The sequence below is a fragment of the Somniosus microcephalus genome, chromosome 22 (genome assembly GCF_052327205.1).
Source record: "Somniosus microcephalus isolate GS21.2 chromosome 22, FLI_Smic_1.0, whole genome shotgun sequence".
NCBI classification, from domain to species: domain Eukaryota; kingdom Metazoa; phylum Chordata; class Chondrichthyes; order Squaliformes; family Somniosidae; genus Somniosus; species Somniosus microcephalus.
In genome coordinates, this window is record NC_141008.1 from 13251095 (window position 1) to 13274971 (window position 23877).

Here is a 23877-nt window from a genome sequence, read left to right on the forward strand (position 1 = left end):
ATTTGCTGCCTGGCTTTCACTTTACTTAAAGGCACGCTGTCTGTTTTGCTTGTCTATGCATTCAGAGCATTTCCTGCTCAGTTATGGCAATTTTCTCTCCCTGCTCCAGTCCTGCTGTCCTTTTACACCTCCTGCCTCTTGCACCCTCTCCCTGTCTTGTCCCCTCCTGCTCTCCGAGATGTCACACCCTCGTCTTTCTTTCCAGTACTTACACTCACCCCGCAACTCGCTCCCGGCTCCGCCCCGCCGACACCAGAATTTTTTGGATCCAGCGCCCAACTCTGCCCTCAACCCGCGCTCCCCTCCGCTGTCTTTATCCTTTTCCACCGTACTCAGTGTCTTTCCCACCATCTCCATTTTGTTCCCCACTCACAACTCTTCTGCCTCTTCCTACACTCTTTTCTCCTTCCGTTCTCCAGCTGTGTCCTCCGCCTGTTCAGCTCCACTCACACACCTACTCCTTCTCCCACCTCCTCATCCCTCAAGAGGCTCCTTCGGCCGCACAGTCACAGCAGGCAGGGTCTTTGTGACACACCCCACAACTCTCCATTCTGCAGCTCCGAGCGATGTGTCCAGACTCGCCGCAGTTATAACAGTACAGGTCTGGACAGCTTCATAAAAGATGGTCGTGTCCAAGACAATAACACCCCTTCACCTGGTTATCGTGCAGTGCCCGGAAGTACTGAACTCCTTCCGTCGTCTCAAATTTCATACTATACGACAGTGACGTCACCCGCTCTGGGAACCGCACCTTCGCGTAACGGCTTCTATCTGCTACCTGTGTGCCTGGATAATATCTACTCCTTATTACCAAGCAGATTTTAATGTACCACAACTCCAATTTTTTCATTAGCACATTTTCCTCGATATTAAATTCATCCTGGGCACATTTTGCTCTGAGGGGCCCGGCCCTCCGAGCCCATTGCTGCCCATGTTTAAGCCAGGTCTCCGTTATAGCCACTGTATCATAACCCCACGTGGCAACTTGTGCCTGCAACTCATCAAACTTATTGGTAACACTCGGTGCATTAACACACATGCATTCCAACAGCATGCTAGTTGGCTTTGCTTTTTCCCCAACAATAACTTGAATTTATATAGCACCTTTAACATAGTAAGACGTCCCAAAGTGCTTCATAGAAACGTTATGAAACAAAATTTGACACCGAGCCACGTAAGAAGAAATTCGGGCAGATGACCAAAAGCTTGGTCAAAGAGGTAGGTTTTAAGGAGCGTCTTAAAGGATGAAAGTGAGGTAGAGTGGCGGACAGGTTTAAGGAGGGAACTTCAGAGCTTAGGGCCTAGACAACAGAAGTCACGGCCACCAAAGGTTGAGTGATTATAATCAGGGATGCTCAAGAGGCCAGAATTAGAGGAGCGCAGATATCTCAGGGGGTTGTGGAGCTGGACTAGATTACAGCGATAGGGAGGGGTGAGGCCATGGAGCGATGCGAAAACAAGGGTAAGTATTTTGAAATCGAGGCGTTACTTAACCGGGAGCCAAGGTAGGTCAGCGAACACAGGGGTGATGGGCGAACGGGACGTGGTGTGAGTTAGGACTAGGGTTGCAAAGGGGTGGAAAGTTTCCGGTAAATTTCCGGAAATTTTCCACGGGAAGTTTAGCTTGGGAATTTTGGGAATTTTGCCCAAAAAAGCACATGCTAGCATAATATTGTTTTTTTTGTATTTCTTTCTTTTTTTTCCACAGGTCCTCTCTTAAAATTACTAACAGAGATGGAATCTTAATTATTAAGGAATTTCTTAATCAATATATGTTTATCTTCTTACTTGGCTTGTTTTAATAATTACAAGCTTTGTGTGTGACTGTGAACAAATGTGTCCTGATTGGTTGGATGAGCGATTAGCTCCCTCTATTTGTAATATTTGCATATCGAATTGTGATTGGCCTGCAGGCATCTGTAAGACTGCTATAGTTTTTTTAAGATCCAGGTTAGGGGTCCTGAGGGAAGTCATTTTGTTTTCTGCTGATGTTGTGATGATGCAGTAAGTAAATCAGACTTTATACCAAATAAACCAGTTACTTGTTGAACTCTGTTGTCCTTCAATTTAAAATATACAAAATAATACAATATTGGTGATGTAGCGTCGTGTGTGTACAGGTCATGCTTTCATCACATGGAGCATCAGCAAAAATGTACTCACCCTGTTGCAATCGTGCTGATCGACCGCAGTTCGACACAGAGATGAATGCCCTTTATTTCTCTGCATAGAACAATGCCACGTTTACCGTCGGATGTGTGGAAGCATTTTACCCCAGGCATTAAAGATGGAAAGACTGTGCACATGTGCAAACACTGTAGAAAGCCATATGTAAAGAATGCCACAAAGATGCAGCAGCATTTATCCAACGATCTTGGATCACAAAAGGTCTTTGCAGTAGTTACTGACAATGCTGCGAATATGAAGGCTGCTTGGGCTCAAGTGGAGGAGGCCTACCCTCATATTACGTCTATTGGGTGCGCAGCTCATGGGCTTAACCTGCTCCTCAAGGACATCATGGGTTTGAGAACCATGGAAGCACTGTACAAGAGAGCCAAGCAAGTTGTTAAGTATGTCAGGGGAAAACAGGTAGTTGCAGCAACCTACAACTCCAAGCAAATGACAAAGAACAAGAACACCACACTGAAGCTGCCCAACAACACTAAATGGGGTGGTGTTGTCATAATGTACAACAGCCTTCTGGAGGGTAAGGAGTCGCTGCAAGAAATGGCAATATCCCAGTCTGGGGATATGGAAACCACCATCAAGAAAATACTGCTGGATGATGTGTTTTGGGAGAGTGGTTAGCAGCCTTAAACTACTCTCACCAGTAGCATCTGCAATTGCTCAGATTGAAGGAGATGACGCTGTCTTGTCAGATGTTCTCAGGCTTTTTACTGATTTAAAAGAACAAATCAGCATTGCCCTACCCACATCCCTGCTGCTCAAAGCAGAGGAGAAGGCAATTGTTCAATTCATACAGACGCGTCAAGAATTTTGTGTCAAGCCGATTCATGCTGCAGCATACATGCTGGACCCAAAGCATGTTGGGAGACCAATACTTTCTGGAGAACAGATCAACAGCGCTTACAGTGTGATTTCTACCCTCTCACACCATCTCAATCTGGATGTGGGCAAAGTTCTGGGAAGTCTGGCAAAGTTCTCTACCAAACAAGGTCTTTGGAATGCAGATGGGATATGGGAATCATGCAAGCATATCAGTGCACATACCTGGTGGAAGGGACTTTGTGCATCTGAGGCCCTGTCACCCATTGCATCGGTGATACTCCAAATCCCACCTTCATCAGCGGCCTCTGAACGAAACTGGTCACTTTTTGGGAATACGCATACAAAGGTGCGCAACAGGCTGACTAACAAGAGAGTGGAGAAACTGGTGGCTATCCGGGCGAACCTACAACTTATTGAGCCAGATACAGAAGTGTCCACCACACAGCTAGACACTGACACAGAGGAGGAAATGGACACGTCAGAGCCAGAGTCAGAGAATCAGGAGGAGCAATGAGGAGTAGAAGACTCAAAGGGACAAAATAAGGACAAATTACAGGCTAAATAAGCTGACGCTCTTTTTATTTTATTTTAGATGGGTCTTTTTTGTGGGGGTTCAATAAAGTTCAAAATTATAACCTAAATAAAGTTTTGAAAGCCTGTTTTTATTTGTATGGAACAGTATGTCTATTTTGACGACAAAGATAATATAAGGGTCAGAGACAAAAACCATCAGTGTGCAAAAAAACTCAAAATTCCCATAAATTCCCAAAAATTCCCATGGAAAGTTTCCTCTTTTAAAAATTCCCAGAATTTTGCAACCCTAGTTAGGACACAGGAAGCAGAGTTTTGGATGACCTCAAGTTGACTTAGGGAAGAATGTGTGAGGCCAACCAGGAGCGCGTTGGAATAGACAAGTCTAGAGGTAACAAAGGCATGGATGAACGTTTCATCAGCGAATGAGCTGAGGCGGGGGCGGAGACGGGCAATGTTACGGAAGTGGGAATAGGCGGTCTTGGTTATGCTGTGGATATGTGGTCGGAAGCTCATTTCAGGGTCAAATATGACACCAAGGTTGCGAACAGTGTGGTTCAGCCTCAGACACGTTAGGGAGCGGGATACAGAGTTTATGGCGGGGACTGAAGACAATGGCTTCGGTCTTCCCAATATTTAGTTGGAGGAAATTTCTGCTCATCCTCTGACAAGCAGTCTGACAATTTAGACACCGTGGAAGGGTCGAGAGAAGTGGTGCTGAGGTAGAGCTGGGTGTCAGCAGCGTACATGTGGAAACTGACGCTGTGTTTTCGGATGATGTCGTCGAGGTGCAACATGTAGATGAAAAATAGGAGGGGCCAAGGATAGATCCTTGGGGGACCCCAGAGGTAACGATGCGGGAGCTGGAAGAGAAGCCGTTGCAGGTGATTCTCTGGCTACGATTAGATAGTTAAGAATGGAACCAGGCGAGTGCAGTCCCACCCAGCTGGACAATGGTGGAGCGGCGTTGGAGGAGGATGGAGTGGTCAACCTTATCAAAGGCTGCAGACAGGTCAAGAAGGACGAGGAGGGACAGTTTACCTTTGTCACAGTCACAAAGAATATAATTTGTAACTTTCGGAGGTGACAACACATTCAAGGACTTTGGAGAGGAAAGGGAGGTTGAAGATAGGATGGTAGTTTGCTAGGACGGAGGGGTCAAATGTTTTTTTTGAGGAGGGTGATGACGGCAGATTTGAGGGGGAGGGGGACAGTACCTGAGGATAGCAAACCATTAACAATGCCAGCCAACATGGGAGCCAGAAAAGGAAGTTGGGTGGTCAGCAGTATGGTGGGAATAGAGTTGAGGGAGCAGGAAGTGGGTCTCATGGACAAGATGAGTGCAAAAAGGTCATGAGGGGAGATCGGAGAGAAACTGGAGAAAGATGTGAATTCAAGGCTAGGGCAGGAGGGAACCTTAGAGGGAGTTTGGCCGGTGGGCTAGGGGAACGAAGGGAAGTGGCAGAGGCAGCTGAATGGATGATCTCAATCTTAGAGACAAAGAAGTCCATGAGCTCCTCACACTTGCTGTCGGAGGTGAGGGTGGAGGAGACAGGGGAGAGGGTTTAAGAATACAGTTAGCAGTGGAGAATAGAAGCCGGGGTTTATCTTTGCACTCCAGAATGATTCTGGAATAGTGAGCAATTTTGGCAGACGAGAGCAGGACCTGATAATGCTTTATGTGGTTCAGCCAGATCTGGCGGTGAATGGCTAAACCAGTTGTCCGCCATATCCGTTCAAGGCTGAGTCCCTTGGACTGAAGGGAGCAAGATGATGGCTGTACCGGGGGAACAGCCATGGTGAGAGAGAGTAATTGGTTTAATAGGGACTAGGGCATCAAAGGTGGTGGTGAGGGTGTGGTTAAGCAGATCGGTAGCTGCAGAAATATTGTGGTGAATGGAGGGCTAAAGGCTGGACAGTTGGGATCTCATAAGTGCAGTTGTAAGACAGTTGGGAGAGAGTTTTTTCCAGGTGTGAACACAGAAGGAAGAAGGGTTGGGGGGGAAGTGGGATGTGGGTAGAGAGCGATACGAGGAAGTGGTCAAAGATCACCTTTTCTGCGATTGACACGATGGGAGTAGCGAGAGATGGTAAGGTTGAGGGGGTGGCTGTGAATATGGGTTGGGGAGTTTACATGGAGGGAGAGATTAAAGGGGGATTGGTGGCTAGAGAATTCAGAGGAGAGAGAGTATGATGAATTGAGATGGAGGTTGAGATCACCGAGGATGAGAAGTCATTCGGTGCAGAGGCTGAGGAAGGAAAGCAGTGAAGATCTCTCGGTAATAACATTTTTATGGTACTTGGGAGGCGGTAGAGAATGAGAATTTTAAATGAGAGTTGAGAGGGGTGGAATAAGGTGAGATGCTCAAAGGAGGAGAAAATGCCGGATGAGTAGGGGGACAGACCAAGGTGTGATTTGATGAGGAGAGCCACACCGCCACCACGGCAGTCTGAGCGGGGCAAGTGGAAGGTATAGCCAGGCGGGGAGGCTTCATTTAAGGGTAAGGTGTCATCACCCCTCAAGTTTCCGTGAGGGTCATGATGTCGATGCAATCATCCACGATAAGCTCATGGATGGCAAGGGCCTTGTTCACAAGTGAACGGACGTTCTGGAGGGAGATGCAGAGAAGGTCGGTGATGGCTGCCCCACTGCCATCGTCCACAGGGTCAGCGCTGGGAGAAGGGAGTTGGATGGGGAGGAGATTGGCAAGATTAGCCCCCAGTGGGCACGCTGGGGGGGAAAGTCGGTGAGAGAGTAGGATGAGACAGTTGGGGTTGCTGCTCGTAAGGAGGCTGCGATGAGTGCCTCGATGGGCCCTTCGTAGGATGCCAAGAGAGGCACAGAGGGAAGCTGTAGGCTTATCTAAGAGGGAGTCAAGCCTGGGACAGTGGCAGGAGAGTAGGCAGGTCGAAGATTAATGAAGGATTGGGGTAGGGATTTGGGAGGGCAGAGTATCCGAGAGAGAGGAGAGATGAGAGGAGGCATGACACAGGAGAGAGCGGTCAGGGATAGAGAGAAAAGGAAAAGGGGGAGAAAAAGTGGAAAAAGAAACAAACGGCTCGGGTCCGGGATGGCAGCCAAAGTGCACACGTGAATGGACACAGGGAAAAGCTCAGGTTACACAGGCCTGGTTATGTAGTAATTAATGGGATACGTATTTCCTGGTAGCAGGAAATAGGTTGGAGTCAATAGCAGGGAGACCAGGGTTAAAGTCAGAGGTCCCATGGAGAGACAAAGCCGATGTAAGCAGGATCGGGCTGGCACGGAGCATCGAGTGAAGTCCGGAAGCTATTTGAAAGGTAGAGAGTTCGAGGTTGGAGGCAGTTGCTGTAAGAATGAGAGTCGGTAGCGGTGCAGAAAGATGATGGCGAAATTGATGCAAGTTGGATGTCACCGTAGATCAAAACAGCGGAGAAAAAGTCAAACAAGCCAGCGACCAGCAAAGCTGAAAACCAGTAGAACCAGTTCAGTAGAGAGTTATTTTTAAACAAAAAAAAATCTTTTAGCTGCAAAGGTAGAGACACAGCAGGTAAGCCTTACAGTTTAATCCAGTGCAGAAGCATAGTAGTGTAATCCAGTGTAGTTCAAAGCAGAAACGGAGTTTAGATGTCCAGAGAAGTCCAGGAGATCAGAAACCAATTTGAGGAAAGAATTCAGCAGCTTAAGCGACTGAAAAGCAGAGCAGAGTCACAGCCACTGCGTCGGTAGTCAGTAGGGCAGCGTAGTCCTGTTGGCAGAGGAATCTAGGTGATGGAAGTCAAGGTTCAGCAGAGTTCCGGCATTTGAGTTCAGTGAGAACAAAGACACGCCGGGTCAGGGGATGGGCAGTGGACTCTGCAGGGGGAGCTTTAAACTTGTAGTTTGAACTTGTAGTTTGGGCTGAAATGCCTTCACTATCAGAGCCAGGGTATCTTAAGCATTTGAAGAGAGGAGATTGGGGGAAGAAAAGGCAAAGGATGGCAATGGATGACCACGAATAGAGGTGAAGAGAAGAGTAGCTCAGTGAGGAGCCATCTTGGATCTATGTCGTGCAAGGTAGGTTGGTGTAAGGATATGCAGGGGTAGGGTTGGGAAGGCAGAATGATGGGATGTGATGAGGCACAGCAGGATGAAGTTGAGTGTGGCTCTGTACTTACTTTTCCAGATCTAATGAGATCATTGAAACATCTGTGGCACTGCACCCAGGTCCTCCTGAACACATCCCTGCTGTGGACCTCTGCAACTTGGAGCCAGGCATTTTGTCTCCTGGGGAGGTCTCTTCCGCTCATTGGGAGGGAAGAGGACCTCTCTGCATGCACCGACTCCCTCCACAAGCGTATGGAGGGAGTCATTGGAGAACCTGGGTGCAGCCCTCTGCCTCTGTGCAGTCATCTCTCCATCTGTTTGGAGCAATGAAAACCTCCAGTGTGCTGCCTGCAGACTCCTAGATGAACCTTCAAATGAAATGTGGCCATGGCCCCTTTAAATATACTGGCTGAAAATGCATCATGGATGATGTCATCAGACCCGCACCATTTAATTAGGTCGGGTAAGGCACAGAATGGGCTTAATATGGCCCATTATCGGAAAGTCATTTTCTGCAGCGGGATGGAAGCAACAACGGGGTCGCGACCCGCCATGCCGACCGCCCGCACCGGTATAGAAAATTCCGGCCATGGTGACAATAGGAACATTACGAACAGGAGTAGTTCTAGCTTATTCTTCACTTGCCTGCTCCATGGCATGTCTGCTTTGGAGTGCAAAGTTGTGAGAGACACAACAGGCAACAATAATTCTGGGCATCTTGGCCAGACTATACAGCAGTACTCCTACAATTGGTCAAGGCATCTAAACCATCAAAATATTGATGCCTACTCCACCAAGAGCCTGGTAGCATTGTGTCCCTCATTAAATCGCTCCAGGTCTTGTCCTTCAGTGCCTCAATACGTAAGTCGGCATGGCTGCAGCAGATAACTTAGTTCCTCAGAAGGCATCCATCAGTGTCCTTGGCCTTTGCATTAATGATGAAATATGAATCATAGCAACTGCCAGGGTAATGGGTATTCGGTGCATTATCCTTTTCCTATGGTTACAGACCAGTGGCACATTTATGGGGTTTCTATTCAAGAAGAAGGTGGCATTAGGGTTTGGGGTCTGTATGCCACATACATGTCATCAATAGTGACCTGCACAATGGGGAATCTGGCCCAAAGGTAAAAGTGCAAAGCTCTTGTGTTGCTGTGTGTTTTCCATGGGGAAATAGGTGAATTCATTGGTCAGAGCAAACAAGGCATCTATGACCTGTAGAAGCAACTGTGCACTACAGCTTGGAAGATTTGGCAGATATCTCTTGCTGTTGCTTGGAAGAACAGTTGTATAAAAGTTCAGTAGTTAGCTTAACAACCACTGACAGTCCTGATCATGGAAGTGGTTTCCAGATCTGGCTGCAGAAGTGTGTATAGTTCTATGATGACCTCCTTTGGGAATGGTTGTGCCCACATGCAGGTGTCTTTGTACTTGTCCAGGTATGTTTATCTGGCCCTTTACACATGCAGCAGTATAAAGGGCGGGTCCTGTCTGGCATGCCTACTCTGATCCTCCTCCTCTTCCAACGCCTGAAGATACAGGTGGATGTCCAGAGCAATACCCATTTGGGAAGAACACAATGAATTAGTCCTGGGGAAACAGAGAAAGAGAGCAAATAGAGTGGAGCTTTAAGCCTTTCATTCTTAAATTAGTTTCTTGCAAAGCAACTAAAGAGCTAAACAGATAAGAGGTACATAAATAGATGGATAAATACACAGCAAGTCTAATTTAAATCACATCACTTCAACAACAAAGAGCCAACATGAGGGAAGGACTTCCCTTTTATACAAGCACTTCTGGTCATGTTATGACATACATTATCCATCAGGTGCTGAGCCAGTCTCGGGACCCAATAATACACTGCTCCTGACACACAGCAGCACTACGGGTATTGAATATCCCATTCAGTTACTACCAACCTGGTGCAGCCTCATTAAGGCAGCATGCAAAGCAGTCAGGCTACCTGTCACCTCTTTCACACATGCACATCCACACGCACGTTGTTGGAAGGTAGACTCGGTTGGTGACACTGAAATTCACTAATATCACACATAAGTTTGTGCTTTTTAAAAAGTAATTCTCGGGATGTGGGCATCGCTGACAAGATTGCCATTTATTGCCCGTCCCTAGTTGCCCCGAGAAGCTGGTGGTGGGCCACTGTTGTTGATACCACTGAGTGGCTTCGCTGGGCCACTTCAGCGGGCAGTTATGAATCAAATGTGTTGGTGTGGAACTGGAGACACTATGGGCTGGATTTTGATAATGGAGGCGTGTAGGAGGCGGGACTACAACTTTAGGGGTTGTAGTCCCACCTCCATCGAGTTGTGGCCAACCGACGTGATTTTCACTTGATTGACCTTGTTGAGCCCACCCGGCAACAGGTGATGTCACAGATTGACATTTCATCTGTCAAGAGCTTTTGACAGATGAAATATCAGCGTTTGACAGCTGTTTGAAGCTGTCAAACACTGACAATCTGTACACTAAGTTAATTCCTTCCTCTCAGGCTGATGTAGAGATCTCTCCGGAAAAGAAAGCTGAATGCTGCAACTTTTGACAGCTCGCGGCCATTCTGCTTTCTGTGCCGGTGAGATGAGACCTGAAGGAAGGCTGTAAAGGTAAGTAAAACTTATTTTAAAACTTTACACACACCAAACACACTTACCTCTGCACTCATGCATACATCACTCACCTGAACACCTCGAACCCGCCAAGCCCTTCAGCCCGACGGTCCGCCTCACTAACTTGACGTGGTTTGGAGCCGTCGGGAATCCCACACTTCAGGGATAAAAATAGGGATTAGGCTAAAAACTGCCTGTTAACTACCTGTTAACAGGCAGTTAATTGGCACTAATCCCCTTCCCGCCTCAGGGAGGCGGGTCCCAGCACAGGTCGGGTATGCGCCTCCTTTGAACCTGGCATGGAGGCGGGATGTGTTCGTGCCCCCCGATCTCACGATTTTAACCCCCCACACGCCTCCAATCCCGCCTCCATGGCCCAATGAAAATCCTGCCCTATAGGTCAGAGTAAGAACAGCAGGTTTCCTTCCCTAAAGGACATTAGTGAACCAGGTGGGTTTTTATGACAATCCGACAGCTTCATGGTCACATTTATTGATACCAGTATATCTTTTAATTACAGGTTTTTTAAAACTGAATTCCAATTCTCAAAATGCCATGGTGGGATTTGAACTCCGACTTGATTTAGTAGTCCAGGCCTCTGGATTACTGGTCTTTATCCCCGCTCTCAATGCAAAATCCATGCTGTAGCCAGTTAGCCTAGCATTATACTTTCCAGTATGTGCTAAAACCTACCTACCTGCTCTTTAGTCATTAGCTAATACTAAAGAATTGTGCCGGCTGATAAACCAGTGACGAGGGACTCTGTTTAATGATGAGGATCATTTTGTAGTATGGTCAGTTGGATACACTCAACAGCAGAGGCATGGCTAGACAACAGAGCTGTGGCAAGGAGGTGGCAAAGGCTTTAAACTAGTAAGACGGGGGGGAGGGGGGGAGCCGGGACATACAAGAAATGAAACCAGCCTCAATATAAACAAAACAGGAAAGGAGAGCACAGGAAAGAATAAAGGGAGGACATTGATGGCTAGGGGAAAAATAGAGTTATAGAACAGGAGTTTTAAAAGATGGTTAAAAATAAAAATGAGTTAATCAGTCTGTACAGCAATGCACACAGTGTCTGTAATAAAACAGGGGAGCTGGAGGCAATCATGCATTGCGAGGAGCCAGACATAGTAGGTGGCATAGTGGTTAGCACTGTTGTCTCACAGCGCCAGAGACCCGGGTTCGAATCCGGCCTCGGGCGACTGTCTGTGTGGAGTTTGCACATTCTCCCCGTGTTTGCGTGGGTTTTCTCCGGGTGCTCCGGTTTCCTCCCACAGTCCAAAGATGTGCGGGTTAGGTTGATTGGCTATGATTAATTGACCCTTAGTGTTAGGGGGATTAAATACGTGGGGTTACAGGGATAGGGTGGGATATGTGTTGGTGTAGGGGTTACGGGGATCGGGTGGGATATGTGTCGATGCAGGCTCGATGGGCTGAAATGGCCTCTATCTGCACTGTGGGGTTTCTGTGATTCTGTGATACTGAGGCATGGCTACAGAAAAATCAGGACTGGGAATTAAACATTGCAGGGTGTAACATATTTAGAAAACATAGAGAGGGAAAAAGGGGTGGAGTAGCTGTACTTATTAGGGATAACATAATGGCAGTAGAAAAAAGTGACGCAGCTATCAGCAAGACAGAAATAGAATCTACGTGGATAGAGATAAAAGATAATAAAAGATCAAATACACTAATAGGGGTAGTCTACAGACCACCTAACAGTGGGAGGTGGAGGTAGAAATATGCAAACAAATTAGGGAAATGAGTAAAAAACAGAATAATCATGGGGGATTTCAACCACCCGATATTAATTGGACAGAAGAGATAGTTAAAGGGGATAAGGGAATGGAGTTCCTAAAATGTGTAAAGGACTCCTTTCTAACCCAGTATGTAAGAAGCCCAACAAGGGTGAATTCGCTATTGCACCTAGTAATGGGAGTGAACCAGAGCAGATAAGAGAAGCAAAAGTGGGGGAGCATCTAGGCAATAGTGACCATAATATAATACACTTTAAAATAATAATTGAGAAGGACATAAGTATGATGAAGACCAGGGTAATAGATTGGAGAAAAGCTGATTGTGAGGGGCTGAGAATAGAATTTGGGAAAATAAAATGGACAACGATATTGACAAACAATAATGTAGAACAGCAATGGGACACATTTAAAATGGTGTGCAATAGAGTCCAGGAAAAATATATTCTGCTAAAAAAACATGAACAAGCTAAACACTAATGAGACACCATAAATGAATAAAGTCATACGGGAAAAATTGAGGGTAAGGAAGAGGCATACATTAAGTACATGGACAGCAGGGGAGAGCATGATAAGGAAGAATATGAAGAGATTAGGAGAAAAGTAAAAAAAAAAATTAGGAAGACAAACAGGAACTGAAATTAAATTATCAAGGAGCATAAAACAAAATAGTAAAATATTTTACAGGCACATACATAAAAAAAGGTCAGAATGGGAATAGAGCCACTAAGAGATGAACAGGATAATGCCACAGGCAGCGACAGAGATGGCAGAAATATTAAATTACTTTGCTTCAGTATTTACCAGGGAGATAGAACAGGTGGACCGACAATGGATGATGAGATTAGTAATGAGATAACTGAATTTAAAATAAAGAGGATAAATATTAAATAAACTAATCAAACCCAGAGGATAAAACCCCATGTCTGGATGGATTACATCCGTGCATTTTAAAAGAATCTAGGGAAGAGATAGCAGAGGCATTACTACACATATTTAATAAGTTTTTAGAAAAAGGTGTGGTGCCAGAGGACTGGCGGATAGCTAACGTAATACCTATATTTAAGAAGGGAGCTAGAACATGTCCAGGAAACTATAGACCAGTCAGCTTAACATCGGTGCTAGGAAAAATAATTGAATCCCTACTAAAGGAGAAAATAGAACATCTAGAAACCAAAAATATAATGAATAGTCAGCATGGATTTCAAAAGAGAAAGTCTTGCTTGACCAACCTAATTGAATTTTTTTTAAGAGGTAACAGAGTAGACAAGGGTAATGCAGTAGATGTAATTTATCTAGATTTTCAAATGGCCTTCGATAAGGTACCACATAATAGACTAATGAATAAGGTCAGAGAATGCAGTCAAGGGACAAGTAGCAGAATGGATAACTAGCTGGCTTCAAGACAGAAAGCAGAGAGTAGGGGTAAAGGGTAGCTATTCACAGTGGCAGAAGGTAGGTAGTGGGGTCCCACAAGGATCAGTGCTGGGATCAGTGTTGTTCACAATTTATATTAACTTAGACTTTGGAATCAAAAACACAATTTCTAAGTTTGCAGATGACACCAAATTGGGGGGCTAGTCAATACTAAGGAGGACTGCAACAAATTACAGGAAGACATTAATAAACTTTCAGAATGGGCATATAATTTGCAAATGAATTTCAACACAGATAAATGTGAGGTATTACATTTTGGTAGGAATAGGGAGGTCACTTATTACTTGGAGGGTTCAAGTCTAGGTGGGGTAAAGGAGCAAAGGGATCTAGTACAAATACACAAATCACCCAAAGTAGCGACGCAGGCCATAAAAAATGCAAACCAAGCACTAGGGTTTATTTTTGGAGGGATAGAATTGAAAAGTAGTGAAGCTATGCTAAACTTGTATCGAACCTTGGTTAGACCACACTTGGAGTACTGCGCACAATTCTGGTCACCCTATTATAAAAAGGATATAGAGGCACTGGAGAGGGTGCAGAGATTTACAAGGATGAAACCAGAAATGTGAGGGTATACCTTTCAGGAAAGGATGAACAGGCTGGGTCTCTTTTCTCTTGAAAATAGAAGGCTGAGGGGTGACCGAATAGAGGTCTTTAAAATCATGAAAGGTTTTGATAGTCGATACAGAAAAAGTGTTTCCACTTGTGGGGAAGAGCAAAACTAGAGGCCATCAATATAAGGTAGTTACCAAGAAATCAAATAGGGAATTCAGAAAAAACTTCTTTACCCAGAGAGTGGTGAGAATGTGGAATTCGCTACCACAGGGAGTGGTTGAGGCGAATAGCAGAGATGCATTTAAGGGGAGGCTGGACAAGCATATGAGGGAGAAGGGAATAGAGGGTTATGCTGATAGTTAGATGAGGAAAGACTGGCGGAGGCTCGAGTGGCGCATAAATGCCGGCATGGCCTGGTTGGGCCAGATGGCCTGTTGATGTGCCGTATATCCTATGTAAGCTGTACATGGGTGGAGTTACATTCTGTGCTGGTACGTTAAAGCACTAATCAGTGAAGTTAGCATCAGGTTTCTTCAGTGATTTAATTGTATGTGGCAAGAACACAGGCACTACTGTATATTACTTGATATCCTATAACTCTGCTGTACATTTGTAACTTTATCACCTCTGCTGCAGACAAGTGGTCTGTTCACTCAGGGAAAATTGTCCAGCTCCAATTAAAACATTGCTCTTATCAATAAAAAATGGGTTCTGCAAAATGAATAGTGTCAGCTGTATGGTTCAGGGACAGTCTGGTAAATAGTAGGCAACATGGCTTCAGATTGACAGATCCTGCCTGACCAAAAAGAGGGGCTATAGAAGTTGAAAGCGGCAGAAAATTCAATGTAAAATTTGAAAGTTGGTAAGAAATTGGCCGAAGGAAAGGAAGGAGGGGCTACTTGTTGGCAGGTGGGTGCTGCAATGGGGCAAAATATTGGATGGAGTTCTTCAGGGCTTGCTGTTGGGTGTCTGTTGTTTCTAATCTACAACCACAGCTTGGATTCAGAAACTCAATGGAAATTGGTGAATTTTGCAGATGATACTAAATTAAGAAGGGTTAAGGGGGAGGGGGTAGTTGATTCTGAGGAAGCAGCCAGGGATTTACAATAGATGTCACCACATATATCTTTGGGATGACCAAGTGCCCTGATAAGTAGTGTTGCCAACCCTCCTGGGTTGTCCTAGTTTCCAAGAATTGAATGTTCATCTTCCGGATACCGCTACCAGCAACTCGGGAGAAAAATCATCGGGAATTTTCAAAATGAATATTGAATGGAGAATCAGATTGATCTATCAGCTTCTCATTATGTTCATACATTCCTAGAGACTCTTCTAGCCTGGCCAGTGTTTGAAACGTCAAGGCAATGCGTGCGTGCCCTCTCTCAACCATCTTATTGGTGTACCGGTGCTGTGTCTTACGACGCTTACTCTATCTCAGTTCTTAAAAAGCCATTACATCATGTGAGGCAGCCTCCTGCACATTAAATGGGAATCAAAAGGTGCCAAAGACAGCTGAACATTACCATATTGGGAGCAGCATTATAACCCATAGTGCAAATCAAGGCATTGGCTAACATACACAAAACTGCACTGACATTTATAAAGCACCTTCTCATGTCCTTAGCATATCTCAAAGCACTTCCAAGAAAAAATAACAAACTTGCATTTATACAGCGTCTTTTACAATCTCAGATTCTCAAAACGCTTTACAGCCAATTAAGTACTTTTTGAAGTGTAGTCACTGTTGTAAAGTAGGAAAATGCAGCAGCCAATTTGCGCACAGCAAGGTCCCGGAAACAGCAAAGAGATAAATTACCAGAATATCTGTTTTTAATGATGTTGTTTAAAGAAAATTGTACAGTGCAGCACTGAAATGACAGCCTAGATTATGTGCTTAAGTCTCTGGAGTGGGGCTTAAGCATACAACCATTTGAGTCAGAGGCAGGAGTGCTACCACTGAGCCAATACTGGCACTTAAAGAATTACTTTTAAAGTGTAGTCACTGTTATTTAGGCAAACACAGCATCTAATTTCTGCACAGTAGTTCCCACAGACAGAAAATCACGGTGAACAAGTAAATAATTTTTTTTGGTAGTGTTGGTTGAAGAAGGAACACTGGGCGGGATACGGAAAGTTCCTGCCCCTCTTTGAATAGTGCCATGGATTTTTTATGTGAAATATATATTCTACACACACACAAATAAACATACCCATGAAGAAAAATAAACAGGAACTTATTATGTTTTAGAAATAAATAGTATGTGTTCATGCAAAGAATTAACAAAATACAAGTTATGATCTAATTTGGTACAATGCAAAACACTGGCAGTGACAAACACTGCTTTGACCTGCTTTATACATCAATTACACATAGAATACTTTTGGATATGACGAGTTGACTCTGCAACAGCACTACTATTGCGGGTTTAGACCTCGATTCATCAATCTCTGCCATCGTAGCATATCCACAGCATGCGGAGCGGAGAAGTTTTGTTTTATTTTGATGTTGCTGTTGGTATGCTGTCCGGAAGCCAGGTCGAGAAAGCCCGGAGAAGGATAGTTAGTTGAGAGAAGCATGAAACGGTATTTAACTGAAGATCTGCTGATTTCTCTCAAAACCAATTGCAGGCAAGGCTAGAATGTCACAGTAGCACTTTGTAATGAACCAGTAAAGAAACTGCAAATACACAACAGGTCAGTCAGCACTTGAAAATAGAAAAAGGACAGGTTGATGTTTCAAGTGTCACAATTGATGTACATACGGTCTTTATCCAAAACAGTGACTCGTCTGTCTTTCCTCTTTCCAGAAAGAACCTGGCTCAGTTTTCCCCTTCCCAAGGGTACTGAGGTCAACTCTTTGATTGAGATTAGCTACAGCAGCACTGACCAGGAATTGAAATGAGTTACCTCTTGGCCTGTATGGACGTAACCAGACTCTGTTTCAACCAACAGCCAATTTACTTCATATGAACACTAGCGCCAGGATTTGAGTAACTAGCAGTTCAGTGCTAGAAGCAATATGGAAAACAGAGTAAAAATTCACAGATCAAAATATGTGATACATTGGACTGTCAAACGAAAACAAGTCCGTCCATTAAGTTAGTAAATTAACAAAAATACACATGCATAAACAGCAACTCATTCAAAAGCAGGAATCCTCCCGTCACTCTAAATTATTTTGTTTTCGCCCCACAATCTCCAATCCTGCAAGTCAATGACACTTAAGAGTTTATAAGCTTCTTCTTCTGATTTGGCTATTTCTTCCTTTAGCTCCCTGGATGTGTTCGCTGAGTTAAGGCAAGTATTCTCACATCGAGTCTTTCAAAGGACGACTGGGTCAGCAGCATCAGTTGGGAAATCGACTGGAAATCAAACAGTGAAAAGGTGCCCAGTGGAAAATGTTCAGGCACTGGAGTGTCCACACACACGCACCAAAAACCTCTCGTCATTCAAAAGAGAAATCCTCCCCCATTTTGAATATTTTTGTTTTCTTCCCACTATCTCCAATTTCATAAGTCAAGGATACGCGGAGATGTCTTGGGTTATCTTCTGCTGGAGTTAAAGTTATTTTTCCTTTTATCACAGTGTCCTGGAAGACTTGGACAGGTTCATCCAGGTAGAGTAGGGACTGTTTCCAATGTGTTTCCTCTGCGAAGGGCGAAGTGGACAAGACAACTGGCTCGAGGTCATCGGCATTAGCATCAAATGCCATGTGGTCATCAGCACAGGCATCAAACGCGTGGAGGCCGTCACCGTTGGCTGTGACTGCATAGTCGTTGTCAGCGTTGGCACTGACGATACGGGCATTGGCTACACGGGGACCATCGTCATTGGCACCGGCTGCACGTTGATCATCTGCATTGGCACCGGTTGCATGGGGGCCATCTGCATTGGCACTGGTTGCAGGTTGACCATCTGCATTGGCTGCATGTTGACCATCTGCATTGACATTGGCTGCATGTTGACCATCTGCATTGGCACTGGCTGCATGTTGACCATCTGCATTGGCACCAGTTGCATGGCGGACATCGGCATTGGCACCGGCTGCATGGCGACCATCTGCATTGACATTGACTGCATGTTGGCCATCTGCATTGGCACTGGCTGCATGTTGACCATCTGCATTGGCACCAGTTGCATGGCGGACATCGGCATTGGCACCGGCTGCACGGCGACCATCTGCATTGGCACCAGTTGCACAGCGACCATCGGCATTGGCACCGGTGGCACGGGGCCCACCTGCAGCGTCACTGGCACCGGCTGTGCGGGCGGTAGCGGGGAAGATGACGGAAAACCAGACGGCGAAGGCGTGCATGGTGGCGATGCCGAAGGAAGAGGCGGTGAAGGGGCCGCCCAGCCGCCCGAGCTGCTGCTCGGTGACCGTGTAGAGGTCGATGGTGGCGAACTGGCAGGGCCGGGCCAGGACGTCCTCGCCGTGCAGGGCGCCCACCGCCACCTCGTCGTTCATGAGGCAGCGGCGGGCGAAGGCGGCCATGCAGGCCATGTCCACCCCGTGCCGCTGCCTCACGCCGGCCCAGAAGGACAGGCGCTCCTGCAGGCCCGGGTCGGTGACCGGGGCCAGGTAGAGCTCGGCCCGGCAGGGGAAGAGCAGGCCGCCCGGCTTGAGCCAGCGGTCGCGGGCGTGCAGCACGCTGCGCAGCATGGCCTCGTACATCAGGCCGTAGCCCATCCACTCGCTGACGATGGCGTCCACCCGCTCGGGCAGGCGGGCCTCCTCCACCCGGCCCCGCACGATGCGGACGCGGCCGCTCAGCCCGTTGGCCGCCACCACCTCGCGCGCGCGCTCCGCCATCACCACGCTCGCCTCCGCCGCGTACACGCGCGCCGCGCCCGCCTGCGCGCAGAAAACGCTGAGGATGCCCGTGCCCGCGCCCACCTCCAGCACCGTCAGGCCCCGCAGCAGCCCGGCCCCAGTCCCCGGCCCCGTCTCGGGCCTACCCGCCCGCCAGCCCCGCTGCAGCGCCCGGCGGTACGAGCCGGTCCGCGCCGCGTCCGCGATCATCTCCTCGTGGATGGACACGTCCGAGTACGAGTGGAAGTAGGCGCCGTCCTGCCGCTCCCGGGCCTCGGCCTCCGCCTCACGCTCATCCCGCTCCCGGGCCTCCAGCCGCCGCCTCTTCCCCGTGTCCGGCTCCATTATTTGCTGCTGGGCTCGGCGCTCATTCGGTCTCTCGGTGCCCCCGAGGCCCTGCCTGTCCGCGAGCCTCGGCCTGTCCTGCCGCCGGCCCGGCCCGCCCGGGTGCCTGAAGTGTGTGTGGGTGGGGGCGGGGGGAGGGCCAGGCTTTGCCCCGCCCTCTGCTGCCGGCGGCAGCTCCGGCTCTCAGAGCCCTGCCCCCAGCCGCTGGGCCCGGCTCACACTCACACACTGACTGCAGGCACACCGGGTCTGAGCTCAGCCCAGCCCAGCCTGAAACCTCCCCCAGTGCAGGTACACCGGGTCTGAGCCCAGCCCAGCCTGAAACCTCCCCCAGAGCAGGTACACAGGGTCTGAGCTCAGCCCAGCCTGAAACCTCCCCCAGAGCAGGCACACAGGGTCTGAGCTCAGCCCAGCCTGAAACCTCCCCCAGAGCAGGCACACAGGGTCTGCGCCCAGCCCAGCCTGAAACCTCCCCCAGAGCAGGTACACAGGGTCTGAGCTCAGCCCAGCCTGAAACCTCCCCCAGTGCAGGCACACCGGGTCTGAGCCCAGCCTGAAACCTCCCCCAGAGCAGGCACACAGGGTCTGAGCTCAGCCCAGCCCAGCCTGAAACCTCCCCCAGAGCAGGTACACAGGGTCTGAGCTCAGCCCAGCCTGAAACCTCCCCCAGAGCAGGCACACAGGGTCTGAACCCAGCCTGAAACCTCCCCCAGTGCAGGCACACCGGGTCTGTGCCCAGCCCAGCCTGAAACCTCCCCCAGAGCTGGCACACCGGGTCTGAGCCCAGCCTGAAACCTCCCCCAGTGCAGGCACACAGGGTCTGAGCTCAGCCTGAAACCTCCCCCAGTGCAGGCACACAGGGTCTGAGCCCAGCCCAGCCTGAAACCTCCCCCAGTGCAGGCACACAGGGTCTGAACCCAGCCTGAAACCTCCCCCAGTGCAGGCACACAGGGTCTGAGCCCAGCCCAGCCTGAAACCTCCCCCAGTGCAGGCACACAGGGTCTGAACCCAGCCTGAAACCTCCCCCAGAGCAGGCACACAGGGTCTGAGCTCAGCCCAGCCCAGCCTGAAACCTCCCCCAGAGCAGGCACACAGGGTCTGCGCCCAGCCCAGCCTGAAACCTCCCCCAGTGCAGGCACACAGGGTCTGAGCCCAGCCCAGCCTGAAACCTCCCCCAGAGCAGGCACACAGGGTCTGCACCCAGCCCAGCCTGAAACCTCCCCCAGTGCAGGCACACAGGGTCTGAACCCAGCCCAGCCTGAAACCTCCCCCAGTGCAGGCACACCGGGTCTGAGCTCAGCCTAGACTGAAACCTCCCCCAGTGCAGGCACACCGGGTCTCAGCCCAGCCCAGCCTGAAACCTTCCCCAGTGCAGGGACACAGGATCTGAACCCAGCCTGAAACCTCCCCCAGAGCTGGCACACCGGGTCTGTGCCCAGCCCAGCCTGAAACCTCCCCCAGAGCTGGCACACCGGGTCTGAGCCCAGCCTGAAACCTCCCCCAGAGCAGGCACACAGGGTCTGAGCTCAGCCTGAAACCTCCCCCAGAGCTGGCACACCGGGTCTGAGCCCAGCCTGAAACCTCCCCCAGAGCAGGCACACAGGGTCTGAGCTCAGCCCAGCCTGAAACCTCCCCCAGTGCAGGCACACCGGGTCTGAGCTCAGCCCAGCCTGAAACCTCCCCCAGTGCAGGCACACAGGGTCTGAGCCCAGCCCAGCCTGAAACCTCCCCCAGAGCAGGCACACAGGGTCTGAGCTCAGCCCAGCCTGAAACCTCCCCCAGAGCAGGCACACCGGGTCTGAACCCAGCCCAGCCTGAAACCTCCCCCAGTGCAGGCACACCGGGTCTCAGCCCAGCCCAACCTGAAACCTTCCCCAGTGCAGGGACACAGGATCTGAACCCAGCCTGAAACCTCCCCCAGTGCAGGCACACCGGGTCTGAGCCCAGCCTGAAACCTCCCCCAGTGAAGGCACACAGGGTCTGAGCCCAGCCCAGCCTGAAACCTCCCCCAGTGCAGGCACACAGGGTCTGAGCCCAGCCCAGCCTGAAACCTCCCCCAGTGCAGGCACACCGGGTCTCAGCCCAGCCCAGCTTGAAACCTCCCCCAGAGCAGGCACACTGGGTCTCAGCCTCAGCCTGAAACCTCCCCCAGTGCAGGCACACAGGGTCTGAGCCCAGCGCAGGCACACAGGGCCTGAGCCCAGCCCAGCCTGAAACCTCCCCCAGTGCAGGTACACAGCTTCTGAGCCCAGCCCAGCCCAGCCTGAAACCTCCCCCAGTGCAGGCACACAGGGTCTGAGCTCTCTTTCTCACTTTTTTCCATACTTAAATTTTGTGGTTTATAGTTGCTAAGGTCTGTTGTGTAGCAGGGACTGCTGGTAAACAAGGGCCCTTGAGTATATCATTTAATTGTAGTGTAATTGGTGGGATTGATTAGATTTAATTTAATGTGAATTAATTAAAGGGTAAGTCATGGCAGTACAGCTCGGCGCCGTGGAATGCTCCTCCTGCACTATGTGGGAAACCAGGGACACTTCCTGTGTCCCTGACGACCATGTGTGCAGGATGTGTATCCAGCTGCAGCTACTGGCAGACCGCATTGTGGCACTGGAGCTACGAATGGATACATACTGGAGCATTCGCGATGCTGAGGACGTCGTGGATAGCACGTTTAATGATTTGGTCACACCGCGGGTAAAGGCGGCACAGGCAGGAAGAGAATGGGTGACCGCCAGGCAGAGTAGCAGGTGCAGGCAGGTAGTGCAGGGGTCCCCTGTGGCCATCCCCCTCTCAAACAGATGTACCGCTTTGGATATTGTTGAGGGAGATGGCTTATCCGGGGAAGACAGCAGCAGCCAACTTCCTGGCACCGTGGGTGGTTCTGCTGCACAGGATGGGAGGAAAAAGAGTGGGAGAGCTATAGTGATAGGGGATTCTATTGTAAGGGGAATAGATAGGCGTTTCTGTGGCCGCAAACGAGACTCCAGGATGGTATGTTGCCTCCCTGGTGCAAGGGTCAAGAATGTCTCGGAGTGGCTGCAGAGCATTTTGGAAGGGGAGGGTGAACAGCCAGTTGTCGTGGTGCATATAGGTACCAACGATATAGGTAAAAACCGGGATGAGGTCCTAAAAGCTGAATATAGGGAGTTAGGAGGTAAATTAAAAAATAGGACCTCAAAGGTAGTAATCTCAGGATTGCTACCAGTGCCACGTGCTAGTCAGAGTATAAATAGAAGGATATTTCAGATGAATACGTGGCTAGAGGAATGGTGCAAGGGGGAGGGATTCAAATTCTTGAGACATTGGAACCTGTTCTGGGGGAGGTGGGACCAGTACAAACTGGACGGTTTGCACCTGGGCAGGACCGGGACCGATGCCCTAGGGGGAGTGTTTGCTGGTGCTGTGGGGGAGGGTTTAAACTAAAATGGCAGGGGGTTGGGAACCTGTGCAGGGAGACAGAGGAAAGGGAAACAAGGATAGAAGCAAAAGACACGAAGGAGAAAAGCAAAAGTGTCAGTCAGAGAAATCAAGGGTTTAAATCAAACATGGCCACAGTAAATAATAATTCTAAAAGGTTAAATAAAACAAGCCTGAAGGCTTTGTGTCTTAATGCGAGGAGCATTCGTAATAAGGTGGATGAATTAGCTGCGCAAATAGATGTAAACGGATATGATATGATTGGGATTATGGAAACATGGCTCCAGGGTGACCAAGGCTGGGAACTCAACATCCAGGGGTATTCAATATTCAGGAAAGACAGGCAAAAAGGAAAAGGAGGTGGGGTAGCATTGCTGGTTAAAGAGGAGATTAACACAATTGTAAGGAAGGATATTAGCTCTGATGATGTGGAGTCTGTATGGGTAGAGCTGAGAAATACCAAGGGGCAGAAAACGTTAGTGGGAGTTGTATACAGACCCCCAAACAGTAATGTGGAGGTTGGGGATGGCATTAAACGGGAAATTAGAGACGCGTGCAATAAGGGCACAGCAGTTATCATGGGTGACTTTAATCTACATATAGATTGGGCTAACCAAATTAGTAACAATACTGTGGAGGAGGAATTCCTGGAATGTATACAGGATGGTTTCCTGGACCAATATGTCGAGGAACCAACTAGAGATCAGGCCATCTTAGACTGGGTATTATGTAATGAGAAAGGAATAATTAGCAATCTTGTTGTGCGAGGTCCCTTGGGGCGGAGCGATCATAATATGATAGAATTCTTCATTAAGATGGAGAGTGAAGTAGTTGACTCAGAGACTAGGGTCCTGAATTTAAATAAAGGAAACTACGATGGTATGAGGCGCGAGCTGGGTAGGATTGAGTGGGGAATGTTACTCAAAGGGTTGATGGTGGATAGGCAATGGCAAACATTTAAAGATCGCATGGATGAACTACAGAATTTGTTCATCCCTGTTTGGCATAAAAATAAAACAGAAAAGGTGACTCAACCGTGGCTAACGAGGGAAATTAGGGATAGCATAAGATCCAAGGAGAGGACATATAAATTGGCCAGAAAAAGCAGTAAACCTGAGGATTGGGAGCAGTTTAGGATTCAGCAAAGGAGGACAAAGGGATTAATTAAGAGGAGGGAAATAGAGTATGAGAGTAAGCTTTCAGGGAACATAAAAACTGACTGTAAAAGCTACTATAGATATGTGAAGAGAAAAAGATTGGTGAAGTCAAGCATAGGTCCCTTGCAGTCAGAATCAGGGGAACTTATAATGGGGAACAAAGAAATGG

At 48.4% G+C, this 23877-nt stretch overlaps 1 protein-coding gene across 1 annotated transcript; it reads right to left on the reverse strand.

Moving 5' to 3' along the window:
- Positions 1-15788: 15788 nt before the first annotated feature.
- On the reverse strand, positions 15789-19316 carry LOC147102039 (protein arginine N-methyltransferase 6-like). Its single transcript, XM_085964195.1, has one exon. It carries the CDS (start codon positions 19132-19134, stop codon positions 17422-17424), a length of 1713 nt encoding a protein of 570 aa, XP_085820321.1. The 5' UTR covers positions 19135-19316; the 3' UTR covers positions 15789-17421.
- Positions 19317-23877: the final 4561 nt, after the last annotated feature.